Source organism: Acomys minous (genome assembly GCF_964271855.1).
Source record: "Acomys minous genome assembly, chromosome: 17".
Taxonomy (NCBI): Eukaryota; Metazoa; Chordata; class Mammalia; order Rodentia; family Muridae; genus Acomys; species Acomys minous.
In genome coordinates this window covers 17,827,435-17,848,585 of record NC_140500.1, presented here as the reverse complement: position 1 = coordinate 17,848,585, position 21,151 = coordinate 17,827,435, and the positions used below count along the sequence as shown (strand labels likewise).

Genomic DNA, 21,151 nt, shown 5'->3' with positions numbered 1-21,151 from the left:
TTTTTTTTCCTGTGCCCAGCTGCTAACCACCACAGATCCTAATTTTAAAAAGCATTGTAGCTCAACCAAGCAGCTTGTCTATGTGCTAAGCAGGTGGTAAGTAGCATGAAATGTATAAATTCATACAACATATGACCCTTGAGAGCCACATTTCACTTCATGTAATAAGAAACTAGAAATGAAACAAGGTTCAGGATGCACTTACTACAAAATATGTGGCCAAGACTGGACAGCAGTGAGACTGCACTGAAAACAGAATTTCCTCCAGTCTGAAATAACCATGGGCATCTCCACAGAGGACAGAATTAGACTCATTTTCCCCCTAATGATTTCTACTTATTTCCACATAGACCACATACCTGAGAGATTCTAAGGAGCCAGAAGAGTGTGTCAAATCCTGTGGAGTTAGAGGGCATTTGAGTTGCTGTCAAGGGTTCTGGGAACAGAATCCATGATGGCTATTCTTGGTTGTCAACTTAACTCCGTCTGGAATGAACTACAATCCAGAAATGAAAGGCACACCTGTGAGAGATTGTTTTGCTTTTTTTTTTTTTTGAAAGACACACTGTTAATCTAGGCCAAACATTCTGTCGGAAGCCTATATAAGGACATGAAGGAAGGAAGCTTTTGCTCTTTGCCTGCTTGCTCTCACCTTGCTAACAAGTCTATTCATTCACTGGCATTAAAGTCTACATATTCAAGATTCCAGTATCTACTGAAGACCAGCTGAGCCACCTACCCTGTGGACTGCCAACTTTTGGAGTCTTGAACTTTTCGTTCATGGTCAGCCATTGTTGGATTAGTTGGACCATAGCCTGTAAGTCATAAAAAGAGAAATTCATTCCATAAGTTCTTCTTTTCCTCAAGAAAACCATGACTATAACAGAACCAACCTCCTCCTCAAGAATTGCAAGTGTCCCTGACCACAGAGCCATCACTCCATCCACCACAGTTGGAATTCTAAACAATTATTTAAATCTCCAGTTGGCTGAAGAAAACCCAACACGTACAAACAGTCTGTAAGCCGTCTCCAAAAAAAGTTACCCAGAAGAGTCTTAAAGTTCCTCCTCACATCCTTTCGTATTCGTCTTTGCTGAGCACCACATGCTACTCTACTTTGCAATCTGTTAGGAAACATGGGTGAAAATAGGCAAAGAAAGTTGTTGTTGAGGTCTTTGCACTGTTGGTATGAACACACTTCTGGACGCTGTTTTTTTTTTTTAAAGCATCTTATGAGTTAATGTTATTGAAACAGCCCTTAAGCCACAAATAACTAAGTATTAATGCATTCGCCCTGAAATTGTGGATGACGAGAAGATATATAAAGAATCCTTTAGCCTGAAGATGATGAGAAACTCACCAATCAGGCCACTGGGGAAAACAAAACCATGCTTGAAACTGGGTATGAAAGAGTGGGGAAAACCAGCACTACTGAATGAAACAATTAATATGCAATTTTTAATAATAATCTCAAAATCAATGCTTCAAACTCCTCAATCAGAGAATAGGGACTGGAAGATTGGATCAAACGATAGGACATACCTAATTACTGCCCAAGAAACTCACTTCAAGACCAAAGACTGACACTACCTTAGAGTAAAACGTCAATCCCCTCAGTCCTTCAAGATTGAGTTTTAGAACGTCTCAGATTTTAGTCTAAATCAGAAAATATCCTCCGAGCGAAAGTGTTTAATGGTGCAATGGATACATTTTTAATCTTTGAGGAGAGGAACCCCTTGCTGGTTTTCATGACAACCGTGCTATTCTTCATTCTCACCAAGGCGGGCAGTTTTCCTTTGCTCCATATCCTGTTTAACGCTGTCAATATTTGTCCTTTTTGGTAATAGGCAGAGGGCAGGGTCTGAATAGCAGACTAACAGTGACTTTTGTAGAGGCTTCTATTCATAACAGGTACATCAATAACCACTGACTCAGATCTGCCAGGTGAGTGTAAACAGCTGCAATAATGCCAGTTGCACCTGAGTTTTTAGCCTGTTGAGATATTAGAGAGACTCAGTTTTCTACTGGAATTTCACCTTCACAGCTTAAGTGGATCTCGGCAGGATGCTGTCCACTAGTCAGTTAATGCTGGAATGGAAGTGACAGAGACAGTAATTTACTTTCTTGTGGTAAGTGTCATGGGAAAACATTCCTACCACATACCTTTAGAATCACTTGACTTCAGACCTAACACCCATGTGTGATGAATTGACCCATCAAGAAGGCATCATCAGCTCACCCTAACAGCGTCAGGAGGCTACTGCCAACACCATCCCAAAAGGCTGTCTGCACATTATCAGTTATGGGAACAAGGCCCCTGTGATTTGAGTTATGATGGTGGCATTGTCCCCAGGTGATAGTTTCTCCTCTTTTCTTCTTTTTTTATTTTCAATTTTTATTTATTTTAATTCATTCACATTACATCCTGATTGTTATCCCCCACTCTCATCTTTCCGTTCCTCCCCTCCCTCCCCCCCCCATTCCCCTCCCCTAGACCTCTGACAGAAGGGGACTTCCTCCCTGACCAGATGACCACAGCCTACAAGGTCTCATCTCGATAGCCTGCTTCCCCTTCCTCTGTGTGCCTGCCAGGCCTCCTCACAAAGGGCAAGTGATCAAATCGGGGGTATTTTTATCTTTTCACAGAAAGAATTCTCTCAAGACACAATTTGAGCAAAAATTTGTTTAACAAAACAAAGTAATTCAAAGTGGATGGACAGCACATGTCAAAGCAAGATTGGAGCAGGCTGGCCTGAAGGTGGCTGGTAGACCTCTGGACTCCGCATGGTGGAATTTACAGAAGTTCCTTACAGTCCCAGCTCTATGATGTCATTGTTAAGTTTGTTTCTTGGGAATTTCCTCTCTCCTGTGTTAAGAAAAAAAAAATTCGAAAGCCAAGTTGTCCCCACAGTTTTTTCCTCCCTTGCTCAGCAGCATATTCATTAATTGTATGTATGGTCATTGGGACAGTTCCCTGGTGCCATTATTTCTTACATGGCAAGAGGAGCTCTTGCCTGCAGCTTCAAGGGCGGCCAACTATAAAGGAGCATTGCCACCATAGGGGCCACAGCGAGCAGGACACAGCCACAGTCTCCTTGATTGCCTCCTTGGTCAGGACGTACCTAACTAAAAAAGGGTGGGTGTGCATGAGCCCTCCCCCTCGACTACCCATATCTGCTTAGCTGCATGCTCTTAGCAGTTGCAAATATTGCTTTTGTTATCCATTGTTTTATAGTGCTGCTTTTCTCTGAAAAGTTTTCCTACAGAACTCTTTTCCTAAAAATTGTCACAAAATACACAATTCTTTAACGTTTGATAATATTCGAATGTTAATGGTCAACAACAATATAAGTGTTTGTTTCTGACAAGGAAGAATATTGAGATTTTTGTGATGTTAGGAGCAGGGACGGCTCTTGCCGAGGACCCAGGTCTGATCTCAGCACCTACGTTGCAATCATCCGTAACTCCAGTGCCAGGGGAATCCAGGGCTTCCTTCTGGCTTCCCGGGGCACTGCACACACATGGTGCACAGGCACGCATGCAATCAGAACATCTATATACACAAAATAACAAGTATTTTAATTTAAAAATTATTTTAATTGAGAACTGAAGCGTAGCATAAGCCTCAATTGAAGTGATAAAATTTGACATTGCATGATATGGATCTGTAGGTGGTCATTTTAATGGAAATTTTGTAATGTCTCTTTATACAGTACATTTGATCTTTTTTTTTTGATTACTATGAAAATTTTGGCATTTTTTAAAAAAGAAAAGTGGATATCCAAGAGATTTACCAAAATAAATACTTATGTTTGGAATTTTCTCTAAATGAAGAATTAAGGAGATGTCATTTATTTTCTACTAAAAATAACCAAAATATTTATCTGCATACTTCCTACAGTTTGTACATGAGCCCTAAGCAATAAAGAAGTGTGAAAGAAAGCAGTGATGAGAAAATTAAAATGGGAGCCTGTGGACCAGCGGGAAGAGGCAGGACCTTGCCTTAGTCTGTTTTTGTTATCATAATAAAAACTGGAGAAGAAAACCCTCCCGTCTCACAGCTCTGGAGACTTACAAACCCAGCACTGAGGTGCCACCCTATCCAGGGTCAGCTGGTGGATCACAGCAGAGTGGGAGGGGTCATGACGACAGAGCTCAGTTTACCTAGAGTCACTGTCATTGTCAGCATTAGTCCATTAAGCATTAGTCAATCAAAGCAACTCTTTCCTTCCTATGCTCCTTAACTCTGGGCCTCTGGTGTCAGAGACAAGATCAAAGACTTACATCATGGTTGTACAGTTCAGAAAGACATGGCTTGGGGTGGGGGTGGGGTAGAGATCAGGACTTTGCAAACAGTTTATGCAGCTGCCTGTAGATGATCTCAGGCATAGAGATCAGCCTAGCCCTCCTCCCCAACTTTCCTGGCCTGGGCTTCCTTCTGTGGATTCCTCTGTTATAATGGCACATCCGGGTCTGTGTACATTTACATTTACAGAGTAAAGAAACTGCACATGAGCATCTGTAAGAGGCACAGTGGCTCTGGAGCCCATGCTTTGTGCCACTGACTGAGCACTGGGAGGGTCGACAGCAGGGACAGTTCAATGCAGAGATGATGGTGAGGATGGTGACGTAATCAAGATGAGATTCACAGTCAGGAGGCAGGACACAGGATTTCAGACATGTTTCAGCTTCTTTTGGCAGATCCAATAGTTGTATGAAAAACAGGATTCAGAAAACACTTTTGTAGATGAGATCATGGCACAGCTGCTTTCTTCATCCTTGCCCATGATCTGTAATCTGAATAATAAAGAACAGTTACTCTTAGTGTTCAGAATTTTCTTACAATTATCACATCAGCCATTATTTTCCTTAGACTTTTAAGGATGCTCTTGATTACATAGTGTTTAAATATAGTAAACACACAGCGACAAATATTATAAACACATATAAACATTGAAGATATAGCTTATAGAAACCTCTATAATTTTCAGTTGCACACTCACTGGATGCACATTTTTCCAGCAAGAGTCTTTATCATAATGTACAAAAAGGAGAAGGTTTGGGAATCTGGCATGAAAACTCCTAGTTCTACTACATGTGTCATGTGATCATGTGAAAAACATCTTCATTTTGCTGAGCTTCTATATCCTTAAATACATGGGTATAACCAGCCAGTGTTTAGGGAAGGCATTGAGATATACTTTAATCTGTATTCCACATGTGGAGTGAACACAATGGGTCTACAGAACTGGACGCAGAGAGGAAAAGAGCCTTAATTCATGTGGAACAGAATCTGGTTCCTGCCTGTCTCATGGCAGAGGCTGGTGGGTCTTTGCTTTTTCACAGCACAAGTCCATACCCTGAGCTCCTGCAGATCCCTACAGGTGGGAATGAGACCGGAAGCCAAGCACTAACACAGGCGTCCTCTCGGGTGGTTACAAGGAAGGGTGAGTTCAAGACTAGCCTGTCTCATACATTGTCACGTATTAGGAAGTAGGCAGAGCTCCCTCACAGCTGTCCCTTTGCCTCTCTCCATTTCTTCTTGGAGACCCTGGGGCCTGCACAGCAAAGATTATGTCACCCTAGTGCCCAGCATGCTAAGCAAACTATGAACTTCCTTCAACTGGGCAACTGTAAATGTCCCTATGTTTTATTTTTCTCATCGTTAGCTTTTTTCTTCAACTTTCAAGATCATTTTTTAAAGACCAAAATGTTCAAATTAATGACATCTTTTCAAAAAGCCTTTGGTGGACTCCCAGGCCTTACCCAGCCAGACTTCTGGTGAGAGCTCTAACACCATCTCATTTAATCCCCAAATAATCCTGTTGGGAAAATGTTTACTTTCCCCTTGTTTCCTTACCTGAAAACCAGGGTTCAGGGAGTTAATAAGTTGAGGAGATGGGGTGAGGGAGGGAGGGTCAGAGCAGGGGTAGAGTTCAGAGGGCAATTCTGGGCTGAGCCTCCCTTTCTACCTGTGCTGTGTACTCCAGGCTCACTGCCAAGGTGTTCCTGGGACATTCCCAGGTCTGCACCTCCATCTGTCTGCAGGAGTGCTGTGCTACAGATATGTACTTGTGCATCTGGCATGTTATATTGGTTCAGTGGGATGAGCTGTGAAGTCTGCACAGCTGGAGCTTGTACTAGAGCCACTGTCTCTATCCAGTGCAAACAAAAGCAGGGTTCTCTGTAGCCTGTCTCCAAATTTACCTGGTCATGGCTGCCTAGTCTGAGCATCATTTTATCCAAAATCACACATCAACTGAGCTTAATACTGTGCCTTACATGTACTTTCCCACTTATTATCATAATATTTTTTACTATGAATCAAAATCAAGCAATCATTTTACACTATAGCACAATTAAGAAGCACACACACAGACACACAGACACACACAGACACACAGACACAGACACACACACACACAGACAGACAGACACACACACACACACACACACACACACACACACACACACACACACAGAGAGAGAGAGAGAGAGAGAGAGAGAGAGAGCCTTACTATATATGAAATTATTTTCAAACAGCAATGTGAGTACTGATTCTGCCAAGAGAAATTTATTTCATAATACACTAAGGTGCAACTTTCCACCACAATTCTAACATTACTACATAAGAATTTCTGTGTAGCTGCTGGAGCGATGGCTTAGAGGGGAAGAGTGCTTCCTGCTCATGCAGAGACCCAGGGTCAAGTTCCAGCTCCCATGAGGCAGCTCACAACCAACTCTAAGTCCAGCTCCAGGGAATCTGGTGCCCTCTGACCTCTGTGGGCTCCTGCATGCACATGACACACATACATACACACTCAGGCACACACATAAATATAACATAAATATTTTTTACATTTATGTGTGTGCACAAAAAAAGAGAAAAAAGTTTATGTATTCCAAATAGATCTTTAAAAATATTCCATCTCTAGTGCTAAGAAGTTAGTCTAATTTCTGTCCTTTAACATTCTGTTGTAAATAAATATGCATATGCACATACAAACACACACATATTTTTTATAAACGGTGGGTGTCCTCTTGTACATGAAAAATTTAAAACAAATTTTGGAATTGTCTTTTCATCCTATCTGAACCCTTTCAAGAATTAAGAAACTAAATTAAAATTTCAAAATTCAATTTTCAGTAAAATTAATATGAATTGAATATTCAAAGTAGCTCAGTTAATACTTACACATCGGGATTTAAAACGGAGCCATTTATCCACTTCCAGGCCTTCTCCATGTGAACATACTTTAGTCCAATAAAGAAATGACCTAATGTTCTCTTTGCCAAACCTTGCAGAAATCTCTATAATCAAAAGAGAGTGGGAGACTTGACCTTCAGTCTGTGTGCCCATGACTTGGTTTCTTCTACTGGCCTTCTAAAGCACTATTAGTGCTGTCTGCAGTCCCTCCCAGCTCCCACTTGCATAACTCTCCCCTCTCTGTGAAAGCTATCTCTCTCTCTCCCTCCCCCCCCCCCCTGTACTTTTAATGGATTCACCCCACTATGTTCAGTTAAAATTCAGAACTCAAATTTATCTCTTAGATAAAGAGCTCTTTAAAACCCAAGACTCTCTACTTCTTTGGCATAGAAAACGTGTTAACAGGGTTTTTTTTTTTAAATTTAACAGGTTTGTTTTATTTATTTTAATTTACTTAACAGTTTACCAATTCTTCCTCATCTTGAATGAGCAGTAAAGTGGCTTCTCTCATAGAGCAGTCAGCTAGACTTTCGGTCCAAGGTCTGGAAGTGTGAGAAGTAAATAAGCACTTATCCAAGTACAGATGCCAATCTCTTGGGCACTTCATTATGGCTGTTCTCTCTAGAGTAAGGAAGAAGACACGTTCTATTTCTGCTGTTCCTGCTGTACCACAATCAGCTACACACAGTAGGTGCTTCATTAGCGCTTGCAGGAACAACAAGGCTAATGCTGTCAAATGTCAAGGAACCATAATTAATGACAGAAGACTCATGTCATGCTCTGTATCTATTCATTAACTTCAGACAAGGTCACTAAAATAAGCAGCTATTCCACTGTTGAACTTGGCATCTGCCTGTCAGGATCATGTGCACCAGCGGCCTGAGGCAGCATGGCCAGATGCCTAAGGGCGTAGGGTTCAAGGTCACAGAGCTTCAATTCGGTTCCCAGCACCAACATTTCCATGCTGTGTTTGGCTCCCTGAGAGTCTTCATGTTTTTAGGGCTGTCTTCTCAGACAAAACCATGGCGGTTTAGCGTCTTCATGGAAGGATGCTGTGAACTTTGATGAGGTAACTCACATTTTCTGTCAAAAATCACCTGTTACCTCAGTAAAATCAGGCCATGCAATTACCTGTTGGTTCACTCCTGTTCTCTCCAGCAGCCACTTTGCACGTTTCTGTTGGTGGATTTTGCACCAAGAATCCCACTAGTAAATAAGAAAACACACAGGGAGGATTAAAACACTGAAATGAGTGACGGACTGTGTGTTTGATTTCTTTCTTTCTTTCTTTCTTTCTTTCTTTCTTTCTTTTTATCTATCATTTTTCAAAGCATTGTTCCTCTGTGTAACAGCTCTGCTGTCCTGAAAGCCACAGAGATCCACCTGCCTCTTCCTCCCAAGTGCTGGAATTAAAGGCATGCACCACCACACCCAGCTTGTTTTATTTCTTATTTCAGCAAATCAAGTCATTTCACCTGAGCATATAGATTGGGGGATATTGGCCAAGTGGATTAAGTTTGGAGACGGGATATGTGATCAAGAAAAAGCACAGAATGTGTGGATTCACACAGCTCTGAGGTGGCATATCATCCGATTGATGAGTCAGTGTGTGGGCGTTGCTAACTTTCTGATTGCTCACGGTCACACCTGAGCTTGCTCATCTTCAGTCACACACACTTCAAGAGAAGGTTTAGCAGATAAGTAAGAAGCTAAAATTGGGGCACTTCAGTTTTCACTGTTAACGTTATCTTTCCTCAGAATTGTGATCTTTAGTTTACCACAGTTCTAGATGCGTATATGGCATGCCACATAATGGTCCTCAGAAAAACCAAGAAGCATGGAAGAAGAATTGTGAATTCTCTGCAGAGGACAGAGACATTCGGTGTCATTGATGCTCCTCTAGGTTTACGGTGGCCAGCTGAAGAGGACTGAACATTTATGTGGGAAAATGATGAAGCCAAAGCTCTTGCTTCACTTACCTAAGATGCTGAGTCCAGTCAGGCGCAGGAGAAGGAGGATGATGGCAGCACAGCTGAGGTTCAGAGCCAACTGATGCCAGTGTGGACTCTGAGGGGCATCTAAGAAGTGAAACAAAAATCTCATCTGTTAAATCCACTGGAGTACATCTGAGATAAAGGTCAGAGGTGGCTTCATAACGACATAAGACCTTCCTTAACTACAAGGACCATTTCCAACACTCCTAGTGGAGTCAGTATTACACTCTGCACTGTTTTACACACACACACACACAAACACACAGACACAGATACAGAGAGACACATGGAGACAGAGATAGACAGGGAGGGGAGATGTCCCATCCTTTGGTGGCAATAACTTTCATAATTTGAAGTGTGACAGGAAACAAATATTTCCATTAAATGGGGTACTTTATTTAAAGGAATATCACATTATGGCTTCTCTTTAGTGTGAGGGGACTGTGGGTGTTCTGCTCTTGCAATTTAGGTTCATCACTGAATGATGGACTTGTTACTAGTAATTATTGGTGACTAGTAATTCTCATCCTCCCAGTCCCCCCCAAACCCCAGCATTTCTCATTTATGTCAATGGTTCAGCTAATATTTATACACATATGTACATGTACATGCATGTCATATATGCATATGTTGAGATTAAGACACAAAGATAACAGAGTAAAGCACTGAAATTGGGAGTCTGGCTAACAGCAGTTGTACCACCTGCTATTTTTCTGTAACTTTGGGATTTTAAACACAAGGACGCAGGTTTCAACATAAAGCGAACTTACAGTATTTATAAGTAGTGTAAGCACTGGCATTACAGTGATAACTCAGGACGATGGAATTCTGGAAAGGAAAAGCTTATAAAGACGAAACTGACAGGAGCTTCGGATACTGCAAGGATCTCCACACTAGTGTGGGTGTGGGGTTTTCCTTTCTAGTTATTAATTATATGGTATATACAGTTTTTTTCTGAGTATATTTCAAAACTAGGAAAAGGTTAAAAAAATTCTTTGTGAATTTCCGTCGTGCACACCAATCCTGCTCATCTCCCTGTCCATTTGCACCCACCCCACCCTTGCAGTGTCCCCCTAAAATAAGATAAGGCAGAATTAAAACAACAACAACAACAATGACAACAACAACAACAACAACAACAACAACAAAACCCACCCAACATCTTGTTGTGGAAGCTGTGTGTGTTATGGTGTGTCACACAGTAAACCTTTTGGTCCACACGTGTTTACTTGTACACATTCACTGCAATGAGTCATTGGTCTGTTCAAGACCTCTGGCTTCTGCTACACCATCAATACTGAATGCTCACAGGGATTCCTCTTAGATATCCTGCTCTTTCCTTGCGTCAGGGAGATCCTGCAGCTTTGGCTTCGCAGGATTGGCCTTTTTATGTGCTCCAGCAGATCACAGATGTTGGGGCGGGCCATTCAAAGCCCTGGATCTGAGCCTGCCTGGGAGGTAGCTAGTTGGCCAGGCCCCACCCCCTGCTCTTCTGTGCCCAAAAACAACAGGGTGAGCTCTTCAGCACTGCCCCTTCTAGCTCATCCAGTGCAGCAGCCAGCAAAAGGCAGGGACAGCTTTCCTGCTCTCATACCCTCTGGGATGGCTCACCTGCATCCCAGCCATCAGGGTCAGCTCTACAGTGCTGCCTAGAAGAGGAGCAGGGCTTGCTCTTCCTAGTGTTACAGCAGATGTAACGTTTCTCCTGCTCTCATGACCTCATAGCCAGACCATCTCTCACTCACTCATGCTAACCCAAGGCAGATGATGGGCGGGGCCAGTTCTTTTAACCTAAATTTTTTGAGATCTCACCATTGCTGCACAGGGCAGTGTTCAGCTTAAATTACTGAGTTGCTTTTTCCTAGGATTTTCTAGTTAGTAGTTTAAGGCCACTGCTTAATGCAGGTAAAGGAAGCTACCGACACTGAAAGTGCAAATAAGTGCTACTGCAGTATAACATGACATACACCGTGTCTGTAGCAGATAAGGGGAATACTGTGGTATAACAATGGGGAGTGTGTGTGTCTCCGTGACCACCATGACCAGAAGTTTAATGATCTGCAGGAGGCAAGAAGGCAGCTTGGTTCAACATGACTAAGTAGCCTGTGTTGGTTCAAACTTCCGTAAGTCTGACCTCCAACAGTTGATTTTAGGCATATTTAAGTGCAGCACAATTTGGTGAAAATGTCTCGGATACCTAACTCAATCCTGTGTGCACAATAAAGCTAAAGACTACATCAGAACTCTTTGTAAAGAACGTGTTACAGCTTCCATGAAGCTGGGTCTGTTGATTGACAAGCTCACAATAGGAGTCTGGGAGAGCATTCGGTGTGGTCTCAGCCTCACAGAGCAATAGTCACCAGGTGTAAGAGTCCAAACCAGCCTTCTGGATGAATAGCAGATATGTATCCTTTCTTTGAAGGAACAGCCCTGTGAGTTTAACATTCCTGGTCCCCCTAGTGCCTATCCGTGAGTACAAGGACCTTTGTGCCTCCTACATAATATGACATACGCCATCTCTACCACACTGCACTGCCTAAATACATGTCTGCTTTCCTTGGTAACAGTATCAGCAATGGATGTCTAAGGGTTAAGAGACAGTGAAATGCACTATTTTTTTTTTAGATGTGGTCATTATGTACCACAATTTTCTGAATTTAACTTTCTGCTAGGCAATTTTTAAAATGTGGGTTTCATATGGAAAACAATGAATGTTTTGTTTATAAAGATAATAATGAAACATTAGCTGGCCCCTCATCTTCAGTTTGATCATAAACATCATTTTGCTCTGATTTAGTCTCTAACAGTTCCATGGATTACCATTTTGTAAATGGCTTTTCAGATTTAATTATTAGAACCAAGTTTTGTACCACTGTGAGCAAGGCTTTCCTTTTTGCTATGCATTATTCTGTTTCTGAGATTGTGTTTCCTAAAGCCCAGGCTAGTCCCAAACTCTCTCTGTGGTTAAGGATAACCTTGAACTCTTGATGTCCTGGATGCACTTCCAAATACTAAAATACATCTGTGTTCTAGTTTATGTGACTGGGGATTCCCAATCTCTACAGCTACAGATTTATTCCAGTTTTTGTTAGTTTTCTGTTGTTTCTAAATAGTTCCTGGTTTAAATGATGTCATGCTTTGAGTTACATGTTAAAATTTGAAAACAGATGCCCTAAAATGTTCTTTTATTCATGTTGTGTGGTCTAGAATTGAACTTAATCCATTTCTGCTTTTTTCCAGTTTCTTTTTTTTTTCTTTCACTATCTTTGGTGACTGAAGAGTATGTTCCAGATTGCAGACAAACACTAGTGGTCTCAGGACTGTAGATCGATTTTAAGGTACTGACAGCCAAGCATTAAGTTAGTTAAATCACTTAAAAATGTTCTTGAGGAAAAACTAAAAGCAAAATGAAGAAGAAAAGAGGCAGAAAACCAGAAATGAGGCTTAAGAACCTGTAAACCTAGATAGAACACTGCTCACTAAGACTCTTCACATACAAAATTCAATTTTACAGCTTCCCCCACCGTATTATCTAGACAAATCCTTATAAAGCTATTCTCACAGCACTGAGATAATCTTAGATGCTGTAGGAAACCTGGAGGTTGTCTAAAGCACACAGGGATATATGCACATAGGTTGGGTGCAAATACCACATTGTATAAAAGAGACTTGAGCTTAGAGGAAGCAGTTCTTTAAGCAATCTTCTGTGGGCAGTGAGTAACGCCGTGTGGTCAGAGGTGATACAAGACTGTCGTGGAAGGAAACAGTGCACTGGACTTGAGAATTAGGACCAATAACAATCCCTGCAGTGTAGGACATGCTGTGTTGCTGGGCAAGGAAAGAGGCAGAAGCAGGCGCTATGGAAAACTCCAAGGCCCCAATGACACCTTGAATATGAGAAGAAGAATGTACTTATATCAGCCTAGAATTCTGTAGAAAACTAGTGTGACACAGAGTGACTAAGCCCGGGAAATAAGCCTAATGAGTCATGTGTGTCATTTTACATATGTGCATTGTTTCACATATCTGTCTTTCCTCGCTGTTTCCACCCTTGAAATTCTACATGTTTCTGTGAAATAGCATTAACTTCACACAGTAATTTTGATGCTTTTTACTAAAGACTAGTAGTAATCAGAGCAGTTATATTTCAAACTAATCATAAAATAATATAATATAACGCAGTACAATACAATATTGGGGCAATGTATTTAGCCTTCATAAATCATAAATTTCATCATCTGTGAAGTGGCTGGGCAATATCTATTTCACAAACATTTATGATTTGTGAAACAATTCTTACAAATTCCAAAGTATAGTGTCTGCTGTAACACACTATTCAATGCACAGTAATTCTTTCCCCCTTCCTCCAAAGTGTTTCTTTTTCTTTTTCTTTTCTTTTCTTTCTTTTTCTTTTTTTTCTGAGAGTAAAACACTATCTGGTTGATTTGAGAAGTTGCTATTCCTTCACGCATGGACCTGCATAGACATCCTGCCCTGTCCAAGCTTTTCTTAATGAGATCAGACTTAGAGGACCGGCCATCGATCACTAAGGAGGCCACGTGAACTTCGGCTCTGTGGAAGTTCTTTGGTATCAACAGAAGGCTAAGTCATCTCTACTCTTCCAGACATTTCAACGACTTCGCCCTCAACATCTGAACCTCCAGAAGGCCTTCCAAATCCCTTTCCTTCGGCCACCTCTCCTCCTGACTCGATCTGCACAGCACCCCGGGCAAGCATGTTCCCTACCACATCACACGCATGTTCTCCATTTGCATCTGCAGGTCCAGCTTCCTAGAGGACTCATCTCTCAGATACTCAGCCTCAGTCCCCAGCATCTTTCAGGGATGTTCCTCTTTCTGGTTTTGTTTGTTTGTTTAGTGAGAGATCTAATCACTGTGCTGTGAATTTCCACAGTTTGGGCCATTTAGCTCCGGTCCAGGTTACTTCAGTCCTCTCACTACTGGGTCAGTGTTTTTTTCTCCACGTGTTTGCTGTCTTTCTTCTTCTCCTTCTGTCTTTCAGGTTTCCATGTGATGGGTGTAAGGAATAATCACAGGGAGGGCAGACAAACTTTCTAGTCTCTTGACTTGAAAGCGTTGGGGAAATCTCATTGTCTTTCTCAACCCTCCTTTTCTTCCGTTTCAACAAGCCCCTCCCCTACATCGCTAGGCAGGACCCCAAGGAGAAGAAAACATGCATCTTCTTCTCATGCTGGCTCACTGGGACCCTCCTAGCAGTGTCAATGCCTCCGCTGTCCCCGACCCTGATGTGAAGACCATAATGAAGCTGATTTGATGGCTCTAATATGTTTCCCTGATTTTAACGTTGATAATTTAATAGTTCCTAAACAAAAGTCATTCAATGATGATGATGATCACATAGTTTCTACAATATAGGAATAATGCAAAAGTGAAAATGACGTGGTGTTATTGATGTCAGTAAGTTAAGTTAGGCCACAAAATGTAATGCTAACTTGTGACTGTTTTAGACATATTTTCTACCTCAGTTTCTGGTCTGTTTTCATACAACCTCATGTCATGTTATCCTTTTGAGGATTACCTCAACCTTTCACACTTCTTTCGTTCAGATTACTGAACTCTGGCAGAGGAGAGGGCTGGTTTTCCCCGACGCTAAACGCTAGGGAGGCATCTCCAGTAGAGCTGAGTCAGTCTGGTCTGTACCAGGATTTGGATGGATGTCTATTACAGCAAGTCAAGTGCAGTGTCTCTAAATACATTCTGCTGCTGGTGGATGCATGTAAAGTATTGTTTATTCAGAGTCCTTTCTTGAGGTTGATCAGGAGAAGCCCTGTTTATCTTTCATGAACTACTTAAGTCTTTCTCTCTGAAGTTGTGGTTATCTGTTGTGTATGTGCACGACTGGATGTGTGTTACATAGATGTATGTGGTGTGTGTGTGTGTGTGTGTGTGTGTGTGTGTGTGTGTGTGAGAGAGAGAGAGAGAGAGAGAGAGAGAGAGAGAGAGAGAGAGAGGCTGCAGGTGTGTGCATTTCACACTAGGTGTAGGGATCAGAGAGAACATCTTTGAGGAGGTGATTCTCTTTCCACCAAAGGTACTGGGACTTGAACGCTGGTTGTCAGGTTAGTGCAGCAAGTACTTTTACCTGATGGGTCATCTCCCCATCCAAAGCCACCATTTAAAACTGTGATATGACAAGACAGGCTCAAGTCTAGAAGATGTAGAATGACAGAAGGAGAAATGAAGCCGCTTACCTGAGAGATGAGATGAAGCTGATGCACGCCTAAGGCCTTGGGTTCTGGGAAAGTCGATTTTAGAAAAGATCGCTGATGTGCCCATTGCAGATGGGAGCAGTGATACTGACCTGTGAGTGAGGACAAACTCTAAGTTCTGTGAGATGAAACGAACCAAGGGAAATCCTTTGTGAATATATGGTGTCTGTGGCCACAACCACCCACATGTATAGCTAAGGGTGTGTCCATGGGTTTTGAACTTAGGCCCATTACATTCACACACTTTACACATTCTTATCCTTAAAGGTGAAGGCAGGACATGAGATACACATTGTGAGAAAATTTTGAAAAATCCTTTTTTTTTGCTCTTGACTCTTTAACCATCTATTCTCAGTTATTATCTCAGGACAAGGTCAGGGTAAATGGAATGAACCGCTCAGTCTCAAATTCAAATTCAAGACCTGCCGCTCCACTAAAGTCCAGGGCTGACGATATATTTTGTGACGCTTTTTGAGAAATGAAAATTAATGCATCAAAGGTCATCATTATATTTGACACTAGTTGAAGCTCAAAACGCCTCCTGAAACAGCTATGCCGTGAGGGAAGCTGTGGAATGTGGAAATGGGGACAAGAATATGGCTGACACCATAGGAAGAGCAATGAGGAGGGAGCCACACATGGCTCTCATTTTGTCCTGAAGGGTCACCTAGATACAACACCATTCACCTGAGTGAAATGATGTCAACTTTCAGAGCATGGAGAGTGGAGCACTTACCTGTATGTGGTGTGTGAACTCCTCCAGGATATTTAGTCCTAGAGCCTTAGAACAAGGGCTACGAATGCCACTGTAGACATTCTCGAATTACAAGGAAAGAAGAAAAGCAAGGATTCCTTAAAGTCATTTACTGACTTTAAAGGTCAGAGTGGAATGTAGCCGGCACTCACAGTTACATGGCAGTGACAGCCGACTGTGAGTTCCAGAAGATAGGTGTTGTGGACACACAATCTACATGGGGCTCACATTCATCATCCAAGACCCTGACGACTATGAAGTGAGGGCAAAGCTGTGTGAGGGTCTCACAGCTCATTTAAGACTCAGTGAAACTTCCTCGGCTGTCACTGTTGGATGACAGTCACTTCACTCAACGCCAAGCATGGGCTTCTGCCTCATGCTTCATCTAAACCTAAAGTTTCAACAAGTCTCAAGGACTTTCCAGGATTGTCTATGCATGTCTAGAAAAGAATGAAATCCAGCACATAGAAATTTCAGTGTGTATTTTATAAGGATTTTAAGTTTTATTATACACACACACACACACACACACACACACACACACACACACACACACATCACCTGAAAGTTTGGTAAGGTGCATGTTCCTGTTACACGAACTCGTTCCTTTGTCAAGATAGTGTAGCCTTACATGGAGAATATGTGAATGAACATCCCAAGTACTTAGTTCCTTGTAGGAGCACACTTAAATAAGCTATTATGCAGCCAATGAAAGATGTAGGGGTGAGCTCAGAACATCAACGGAGTGAACAAAAGTCTGATGCTCTAAGCAAAAGATTCAAATGATGCTTTAAGGACACTAAACTTTAACTGTAAATTCTGAGGCCATCTATGGCTACTAGGAATTCACAGTAGCTCCGTCCGCTAAAAAGAGCAGCTTGAGGTAAGATGGTTTCTGTTCAAGATACTTACCATCTATGCTACAAAGTGTGAAGTACTGGGAAAAAACAACCAGAGATGGGTGTTATTTGTCCACATGAATGTGAAGCAACTGACCACCTGCCAGTTACATAATATCAGGAACATCAGCTATGGCACAGTTATGTAGCCATCCTCCCACTGATTAAAAAACCCACTCTCCTGAGAATGCATTTGGAGAAATAATTTAATTGTGCTGATGACGTGCTTTTGATCACATGGTCATTAGAATGATATTCTTAGGACAAAATATATCAGAATTCAGAATTCCCTTGATGGTGTCACAACAAAATACATGGAGAGCGAGAAGACAAACTCAGAATGTGTGGGAGAGACTACAGTGTGGTGTTCCACACACACAATGGGGCGTTCAGCCTGTGTAAGTCAAATGACGGATGGCTGTAAGTAATCTTGGATTTTATAGTGTAGAAATAGAGGAGGTCATAGTGAGTGTCTCAAGAAATAAAAAGAAGTTTTTAACTAGAAGCCTATTTTAATATCACACGATTCCAGGTTGATAAGAGCAGTTGGGAATGCATAAAAAATAGAGTAAAATGTAAGCAATAATACTCACGAATGTTAGAAAAGTGATAAAGTAATAATTTTATGCAAGAAGGTGAAAATATGGGTCAGAAAGTGATGTAAAAATAATATGCTTCTGGCTAAAAGTGCAAATGCATGGGCGCCGTGAGCAGAATGGCTCCCCAGGAAGTTACAGGACCTCCTCGCTCTACAGAGACATTAGATTAGACGGTTACAGACACGAGAAGCTCTGTGGCAAGTTTGCACACCAGCTAGGAAGTTACACCTCAGCCCATTTTAAACCAAAGGAGACACATTACAGAGAAGGGAGCAGGCAACGGATGCGGCTCTCTCATGCTTCATCCTGCAGAAGATCTGGGCAGAAATACGTTCATAGACACTGCAGAGAAACAACTATAAGAAAGCAATGCATGGTTAAATAATACCAACGAAGATGTACAAACTGTAAATAGAACCAAACTGAAATTCTTTAATGAAAAATATATGTAAACTGAAAAATATGTTAGTTTTGAGCAAGGATGGGACTAAGGGGTTTGGGAGCAAGAATAAGTAGAGAGTGGGTTAACCAAAACTATGACTGTATGGAACCCAATAATTTGTAAGCTAATTTAAAACTTATATTTTTGAAAGGACTTTGTTTTTTTTAATTGAAAAATAAAATCATTCATAATACATCTCAATTGCTATCTCATCCCATGTATCCTCTCACTCCTCCCTCCCTCCCTCCCTCCCTCCCACTTTCACCCCATTCCCCTTCCCTATGACTGTGACTGATGGGGACCTCCTCCCCCTGAATATGATGCTAGGGTATCAAGTCTCTTATTGGTAGTCTGCTACCCTTCCTCTGAGTGCCACCGGGCCTCCCCATCCAGGGGACGTGGTCAAATATGGGGCACCAGAGTTCATGTGACAGTCAGTTCCCATTCTCCACTCAACTGTGGAGAATGTCCTGTCCCTTGGCTAGATATGGGTAGGGGTTTGATGCTCATTGCATGTGTTTTCTTTGGTTGGTGCCATAGTTCAAGCAGAAACCCTGGGCCCAGATCTGCCCATCATAGTGTTCTTCTTGTAGGTTTCTAGGACCCTCTGGATCCTTCTGTTTTCCCATCTCCTATATTTCTCTCACCTAGAGTCCCAGATAGGATATCCTCACCTCTATCCCTCTTTCCTGGTAAGTGAAGACTTTCATGGGACATGCCCCTTGGGCTAGTGTCCAGTTGTAAGTGAGTATATACCATTTGAGTCTCTCTGCTTCTGGGTTAGCTCACTCATTATGATCATTTCTAGTTCAATCCATTTGTCCACAAATTTCAGGAATTCCTTGTTTTTAATAGCTGAGTAGTATTCCATAGTGTAAATGTACCACAGTTTCTTTATCCATTCTTCTACTGAGGGACATTTACCCTGTTTCCATGTTCTGGCTATTATGATTAAGGCCGCTATGAACATGGTTGAACATATGTCCCTGTTGTGTGCTGGAGCATCTTCTGAGTATATTCCAAGGAGTGGAATAGCTGAGTCTTGAGGAAGCCCTATTGACAGTTTTCTGAGATAGTGCCAGGCAGATTTGAAAGGACTTTGAGCATAGGTAAGGTTCACGGGTGGAAAATGCCGCTCCCAGAAGACATGCCGCTGAGGGAGAAGCCATCAGTAGTCTTTCCCTAAAATACCAATCAGCCATACAAGATGAACACTGGTGCAAACTGGTTAGTGATTAGACTTGAGGAGAATTCATGCCTGGTACTGCACATGTGTTAACATTCATGGCTATGAAGGCCATAGGCCCTAAGCAGGAATCCACTATTGTTTTGGTAAATGGTCCTCTTATACTACCTTCTAAGTGGCTGTGCTTATACCCATACGTTAGTGCTACTCTCCACTTCGGTCAGAGAAGCTTCTCTTTTGCAATGGGCAGTGGGCAGTGCAGGTGTGAGTGTAACTGTTCAACATGCTGAGAATTAGTAATTATGAGTGCCCCACAGGGAGCATCATGGAAGAGGGCATGGGAAAGTAGTGTAAAATTACCATAAAATTCTGTCTTCTGAACAAAAAATGCACAGTTCATCCACAAACTCACAAAAAATGTGGTCAACTGCAAAAATAAAGACAGTCAAAATTCCAGCATGGGCCAGGCATGGTACCACAAGCATTTAGTACCCCAAGCCTTCAGTACCAGCACTTGGAAGGCAAAGTTAGGAGGTTCTCTGTGAGTTCAAGGCCAGCTCGCTCTGCACAGTGAGTTCCAGGACAGACTGGCTACATAGTGTCCACTGGTGGGTGCTTGTGCTCCCATGGATGGCCCCACACCTCTGCATGTGCAGGTGGCATTCACTGGACTCAATGCAGTAAAGCAACAAAAACAGAAGCAGAAAAAGCCGTAGAATTGTGAGAGGAACAGAGGGAAGAGGGGTCTTGGCTGAGCTGGAGGTAATAATATGAGGCATGGATAAGATCCAAATATAAAATCAAAGTGCAGAGTGTTCTTACCATTCTATATGTGACTCATTATGAGCAATTTAAAGAGAATTTTTTTTTACATTTCTATTTCTAATATCATGAAACAGATGAAAATATTTAGGAATGAAGCCAATTATAAATGTGAAGGTCCTATATCATGAAAATGATTTTTAAAATTGCTGAAATTAAGCAGACAAGAACCGATGGAATCTTGAGTTAATGGGTTGTTGTTGGGATGGTCATATTACACAAAATATCTACAGAGTCACAGCACTCCTTAGCAAAACGCTAATACCATCTTTGCAGAAATAGAAAATTTTACCCTGAAACAAAAATGGAACCTCAGGGTATTCTAAACATTAAACAATTAAGTTGGAAGACAGGATCTCTTTGATTTGAAAATATCTTAATGACATGTTGCAATCCAACCATGTTGCAACACTACGGTATTCACATAGACACAAACAGACCAAAGGAAAATAACACAGAACAGGAAATACGAATAATTGTCAGTATATGGTCAAATGATCTTGACAAAGGTACCAAGTGGTATAACTGGAGAAAATGGTCCATTCAATGGAAATCCACATACAAACAATGAAATTTGACTCACATATCACACTATTATATAAAAACCTAACTCAAAATAAGTAGCTAAACACAAAACCTAGACTTATAAAATATCTATAAGGAATAGAGAGAGAAATATTTGCATCATTGCACTTGGAAATGGTTTCTGAATTTGACATCAACACATTGACAACAGCTGGGTGGTGGAGCACACTTCTTTAATCCCAGAACTCCGAAGGTAAGAGTTCAAGGCCAAACACTCTCCACAGTAGAGTGGAGAGTGGGATATTACTTTCTCACATACTCTGGTGCCTCACCTTTGACCATGTCCCCTGGAGGGGGAGACCTGGTTGCACTCAGAGGAAGGACAGCAGATTACCAAGAAGAGACTTGATACCCTATGAGCATATACAGGGGGAGGTAATCCCCCTCAGGAACAGTCATAGGGGAGGGGAATA

The 21,151-nt window shown here is 41.7% G+C and overlaps 1 protein-coding gene across 1 annotated transcript; it reads right to left on the bottom strand.

The window, feature by feature from the left end:
- Positions 1-3,445: 3,445 nt before the first annotated feature.
- LOC311588352 (killer cell lectin-like receptor subfamily B member 1) lies at positions 3,446-15,561 on the bottom strand. The gene is made up of 6 exons (XM_084765928.1): positions 15,434-15,561; positions 9,187-9,285; positions 8,339-8,413; positions 7,674-7,828; positions 7,196-7,311; positions 3,446-4,797 (listed from the first exon to the last, which is right to left on the bottom strand). The coding sequence occupies exons 1-6, from the start codon at positions 15,516-15,518 to the stop codon at positions 4,674-4,676; spliced, it is 654 nt and encodes a 217-aa protein (XP_084622054.1). The 5' UTR covers positions 15,519-15,561; the 3' UTR covers positions 3,446-4,673.
- Between the last annotated feature and the right edge of the window lie 5,590 nt (positions 15,562-21,151).